Source organism: Larimichthys crocea, chromosome XXII (assembly GCF_000972845.2).
Source record: "Larimichthys crocea isolate SSNF chromosome XXII, L_crocea_2.0, whole genome shotgun sequence".
Classification (NCBI taxonomy): Eukaryota; Metazoa; Chordata; class Actinopteri; family Sciaenidae; genus Larimichthys; species Larimichthys crocea.
In genome coordinates this window covers 7,552,438-7,558,245 of record NC_040032.1, presented here as the reverse complement: position 1 = coordinate 7,558,245, position 5,808 = coordinate 7,552,438, and the positions used below count along the sequence as shown (strand labels likewise).

Below are 5,808 nucleotides of genomic sequence, written 5' to 3'. Positions count from 1 at the left end.
AGGCTTTACAATCTGTACAGGGAGTGACACCCTCTGTCCTTAGACCCTCGGTTCGAGTGAGGAAAAACTCTCCAGCGATCCCTCTCCCAGGACGGACAGACGTGCAAGAGATGTCACATGTACAGAACAAATCAACACAAACATATTGTACAATTACAATGACTGATGAAATGACAATGAATTACAATGACTGATAAAATGACAATGAATTACAATGACTGATAAAATGATTACAGCAGCAATGGAACCTGAGAGAGAGTTTTCAGTAAGGGAGATGTGACTGCATCTTCAACCAATACTGTGTCTGACTAGGCATAACCCTAAAAGAGACACAGAGAGAGAGAGAGAGAGAGAGTCTAATCCTATGGCAGCATAACTAAGGGATGACCTAAGCCAGCCCTAACTATAAGCTCTATCAAAAAGGAAAGTCTTCAGTCTACTCTTAAAGGTGTTGACCGTGTCTGCCTCCTGAACCCAGAATGGTAGTTTGTTCCACAGAAGAGGAGCCTGATAGCTGAAAGCTCTGGCTCCCAATCTACTTTTGGAGACTATAGGAACCACAAGGAACCCAGCGTCCTGAGAGCGCAGTGTTCTAGAGGGGTAGTAAGGTACTATGAGCTCTTTTAGATATGATGGTGTCTGACCATAAAGAGCTTTGTAAGTAAGGAGAAGAATTTTAGATTCTACTCTAGATTTAACCAGTCTGTTGTTGAAGTGCAATCTTCTAACCCTAACTGCAGGGGTGGACTGGTCATCTGGCATATCGGGCATTGAACCAATGTGGGACGGGCCGGTCCAGTATGTTTTGTTTTGTTTTGTTTTGTTTTGTTTTCTCTCAGTTCCCTCCAATTGTGCTGGCCAATTAGCTACAGAGGGCTGGCAGCGTGTCGCCAGCATCGACACATATTATTGGTCCATGTTTGTCACTGTCAATCAATCATGGGCTGACAGAGCTGTCAATCACAACACAAACCAGGGTGGGCGGGGCCTCGTGGCATGGGCGGGAATGGCGGGACGAGTTTAAAATGGATAACCGCAAGAAACGCGCGGAAAAGCTGCGGGTTAAAAAACAGCTAAAGTCTCTGGAAGTGGAAGCTGCTAAATGTTCAAACCTGACAGACCTGTTTGGGGTCACCACGCGGCGGGAGAGAGCTGCTGGAGGCATTCACGGTCAGTAAGACGAGTCCGAAACAAAGAAGAAACCGTTTTCACATCGAATGTGACGTCAGCAGTCTCTTGTTTCCATGGCAACAGACCAATGAGCTGTGAATAAAGAAGCAGAATCAAACACGTCACTCATTATGGATGGACTAATTCATTCATTTTATTGATGCTTTTAGAAGTTGTGTTGTGCTTATGTGTTGATCCTTAATGGTGTACTCGTTTACACTAAATTATCAATTCTTCTCCATCCAAGTTTTCAACTCTAGATGCAGGACAGAGGAAAAACATTTTCTTTATTTTTCAGAATTAATAATGTATCCATGTCCCTCTCAGGTCGACCACTCGACATGTGAGAGCCTGAGGAGTTGTTCCCCGTCTGTCCATGTCCGAGGACTTGCTCTCTTACTGCCTCCACTTCACCACCTTTCTGCTACTGAGACGTCTCTGATTTGTTGGGTATGTCACGTGTCTTATAATGTTCTATGAATTCATACTTGAGTTGTGGTGATGACTTAATAATGTTGTTGCGGCTTTCCAAATCCTTCCAAATGTCGCTAGAGAGGCTGAGGTTAGGTCCTGTATATTTCGTACGACGCGCTGATGCTCAGAGAAGCATGAGGTGCCCAGGTAAGTTTCAGCATATTTAATGAGATGGAGATAATGAGATTTAATGTTCGCTGTTGTTGGCATTTATCACAGCGCATTCAAACTAAACAAAAAGCACTCAACAAAAAATTACGGCTACCTAAACCTGCCTCTCTCCTTCCCTAGTGCAGGCGATTCAGCCCCTAATATTACCTGTGTCATCTGCTGGCACCCATGTGACCCAAACCACACACATCACTGTGGCAACCAGACCAAATAAATTAAAATCCAGAATACTGATATAACAAAACAATATACGGCTCCTACAAATGTAATAAACATACTATATGTGTGATAAAATGACAATGGGTAATTCATAAATGTCTCTTTATATTCTCTGCTACCATCATCTCCTGTCAAACAGGTTTTCCTGACCTGCTAGAAGTTCTTCTATGATGAGAGAGAGACAGGTTTTAAGTAATGCTCGGCTTATACCAAAAGATTTTCACAGTCACAGACTAAAAGGGTAGCATGAAGGTTCTTCCTGTTTAGTCTCGTCATGACATAACTTCTGTTGCGATTTATAATGAATAAAGACAGATTGATTGATTGCTATAGCTGTCAGTTTTAGTCCTTGAGTTCATAGTTACGTGCTTTATTTGTTAACTGCTATCAAGGAATATGAGTCTCCTTTGTAGTATGCAGGAGATGCCCTGAGATTTGTGGACTTCTACTGTATGTAGGGTCTGCTGATAATGTAGTGGGCTGGTCTGGACTGAAAATGCCAGGGCTGAGTTTTTGTCCCAGTCCACCCCTGCCTGACTGTATTTAAGAAATAATAATAATATTATTATTATTATTATTATTATTATTCCTTACGTGTCCATAAAAACACGTCACTCTAGAAACACGTGATGAATGACGTCACATGTCAACAGTCTGACTGTCAGTTCAGCATCAAAATAAACCTGTATAAAACTGTATAATTACTGTGTAATCTAAAACGTCACAGTAACATTGTTCATGTAAAGCAGAGCTGCCTCGTAAAAACCTCTCTGTGTTGTATTGGTGTTGGTCTGAATATAATAACGTTACAATAACTTTATGAATACAGACCTCTGTTACTGCTCTTGAGCCTGTTTAGAGGGCCTCCATTGGCTCCTCCTGCTCTCTTATCATCACATGCGCGTTGAACACAAACTACAGTATCATGAACAGACATGTCTCCCTTCATGATCACTGGTCAGTAAACAGAACAGAGGAAGCAGCTCGGTCTTTTCACGACACGTCTTCATCAACACAAGATGATTTAGACAGACAGTTATATTCATATTTCCTTTTATTTTTGTATCTTTCTCTTTTGTATATTTTGCATGACAGACAACTGAAGTGAAACAAGTGGAACTCGGAAGTATCAGTGATTAATATCAAGTATTCTTCATTTGGCACACTGACAAATGACTGTAACAGAACTATTTAAAGGTGAGAAACAGGTTTGACAATCATCCATCTCTGTTCAGAACAGACACTCCTCCCTTCATGATCACTGATCAGTAAACAGAACAGAGGAAGCAGCTCGGTCTTTTCACGACACGTCTTCGTCAAAACAAGATGAAAAAATTATTTTTGTTGCTTCTCTTCTGTCAAGTTTCATCATCAGGTAAGATCACATTTGAAATCTTTACTTTTAGATCTTTGTATTTTCCTTGTGCATGGCTTAACAACAAACTCTAGTTTAGTTTCACTTTGACCTTTGAACTGAATCTCACTGAAATACATGATGATGTGTATTTATACTGAATATATAAACCTTGTTTGTCCTGCAGTGAAACACTCCCTGAAGTTTTTCACAACTGCATCATCTGGAGTCACAAACTTCCCAGAGTTTGTGGGAACTGCAGTCTTTAATGACATTCTGTTAGGTTACTGTGACAGCAACACAAAGAAACTAGAACTAAAATATGACTGGACAAAAAAAATATCAGAAGAGGATCCTCAGCAGTTGGAGTACTACAATATACAGTGTTTTCAGAGAGGGCCAAACTTCTTCAAAGCCACGATTTCTCATTTGAAGCAGCGCTTCAACCAAAGTGGAGGTAAAGTATTTCTTCATGTTGTGTTTGACTTTTTCCTGCTAAAATGTTTCACTTCCTTTTATTGTTGTTGGTCAAACAGATTTAGCTTCTATTCTGAACATGTACTCATGTGCTCACATGTGCACTTTACAGACATCTGCAAGATATTTAGAGCTGAGACTGCAGGTGTCACACAGGTGTGACTTTGATTAAGAGACTGATGTGAATAGGATGCAAGAAGACATTCTCACTTTGAATACTGACGTTGGAAGTCATCTGTCAATTCATAGAACATTAGCTACTGTCTTTCACTGGAAAGTTCATCTGTACATCAAACTTATTTACAGAGTGTTTCTGTCTCTGTCTCTCTCTCAGGTGTCCACATTTTACAGAGGGTGGGTGGTTGTGAGTGGGATGATGAGACTGGAGAGGTTCATGGTTTTAATCAATACGGTTATGATGGAGAAGACTTCCTATCATTGGACCTGAAGACATTGACATGGATCGGTCCTAAACCACAGGCTGTCATCACCAAACAGAAATGGGATGCTGACAAAGCTAGAATAGAACACAATGTTAATTACCTCACACAGATTTATCCTGAGTGGCTGAAGATGTATTTGGTCTATGGCAACAGCTCTCTGCAGAGAACAGGTAGGATCACATGACCTGAAGTGTCATTGTATCATCACTCCAGTCAGTCTGATATGAACTTGTTTTTGGCTCTTTGTTTTGTAGTGGTCAGATTTGAGTTAGTCCTAAACAATCAGTACAGACTGACATTTCTGGATGCTGAACATTGACACTGTGATCTTTCTCTGTCTGCAGAGCTTCCCTCAGTGTCTCTCCTCCAGAAGACTCCCTCCTCTCCAGTCACCTGCCATGCTACAGGTTTCTACCCTGACAGAGCCATGATGTTCTGGAGGAAAGATGGAGAGGAGTTTCATGAGGACGTGGACCACGGAGAGATCCTCCCCAACCATGATGGAACCTTCCAGATGAGCGTCGACCTGAACCTTTCATCAGTCACACCTGAAGACTGGAGGAGGTACGACTGTGTGTTTAATCTCTCTGGTGTAAAGGACAACATCGTCACCAGACTGGACAAAGCAGAGATCAGGACCAACTGGGGTAAGACTGGGATTAGAGGGTGCTGAATGGGACTGCATGTTGTTTGTTTGAATCCAGTTGTGAAAAAAGTCATAGAAATATTACGTATGAATAAATCCTTAGATGGATGTACTTCTGTTCTAACCTGCTTCATCTGGACCAGTTTGATTTTTTTATTTAACAGAGGAGCCGAGTCACATGACCGTCCCCATCACTGCTGCAGTGCTTGTTCTTGCTGTCGTCCTCATCGCTGTCATCACTGGATTCATCATTTGCAAGAAGAAGAAAGGTGAGAGAGAAAAATGGAAAGTAGGCCTACTTTGAATTTAGTTCTTGAGTTGATGTTTTTATCCAGGTAGAAAAATTGAAACAAGCATTAGTTCCGTGAACTCAACAATTAGAAGTAACAGCAGTAACTGTGTCAGGCTCAGAGCCTGTCAGTCATGATAATATCATAGATAATTATGTCAGATTTTTCAGAACTACTCTGTTATTCACACCAAATATGACAGAATTCTGGTTTGAAGGGATTTTAACCCACATGTGGACAATTAATCGGACTATTTTACTTTGGACTTTGTGAACTTGCTGAATTGTATGAACTTTATTTAACATGTTAATCAACCTACTCACAAAAGATCCCACACTTGTTAGAACTTGATATAAAGTCACTATCTCTTTCAGTGGCTGCAAATTTTATTGATGTTTTATGTGACACTACTGCAGAAACTTTGCCCTCTTGCGATTTTTATTGTAGGTGATTTTAACAGTAATGGTTAACCATTGACAGAGTGACTCCTAAGACTCGAAAGATTACTTCCAATCCAATACCTCCATGGAGAAAAAAAAAAAAAAACTAAAGAAAAACTGCAAC

The 5,808-nt window shown here is 40.8% G+C and overlaps 1 protein-coding gene across 5 annotated transcripts; it reads left to right on the top strand.

Annotated features, from left to right (window-relative positions):
- Nucleotides 1-1,012: 1,012 nt before the first annotated feature.
- On the top strand, nucleotides 1,013-5,273 carry LOC109141250 (major histocompatibility complex class I-related gene protein-like). Of its 5 annotated transcripts, XM_027273366.1 has the most exons (7): nucleotides 1,013-1,170; nucleotides 1,498-1,620; nucleotides 3,270-3,409; nucleotides 3,576-3,845; nucleotides 4,200-4,478; nucleotides 4,653-4,955; nucleotides 5,116-5,273. In XM_027273366.1, the coding sequence occupies exons 3-7, from the start codon at nucleotides 3,361-3,363 to the stop codon at nucleotides 5,256-5,258; spliced, it is 1,044 nt and encodes a 347-aa protein (XP_027129167.1). In that variant the 5' UTR covers nucleotides 1,013-1,170; nucleotides 1,498-1,620; nucleotides 3,270-3,360; the 3' UTR covers nucleotides 5,259-5,273. The 5 variants fall into 5 exon arrangements, with proteins under 5 accessions (XP_027129167.1, XP_027129168.1, XP_027129170.1 ...); XM_027273367.1 differs by lacking the exons at nucleotides 1,013-1,170; nucleotides 1,498-1,620 and adding an exon at nucleotides 2,999-3,043 and having other exon boundaries at nucleotides 3,351-3,409; XM_027273369.1 differs by lacking the exons at nucleotides 1,013-1,170; nucleotides 1,498-1,620 and having other exon boundaries at nucleotides 3,277-3,409; nucleotides 3,672-3,845.
- Nucleotides 5,274-5,808: the final 535 nt, after the last annotated feature.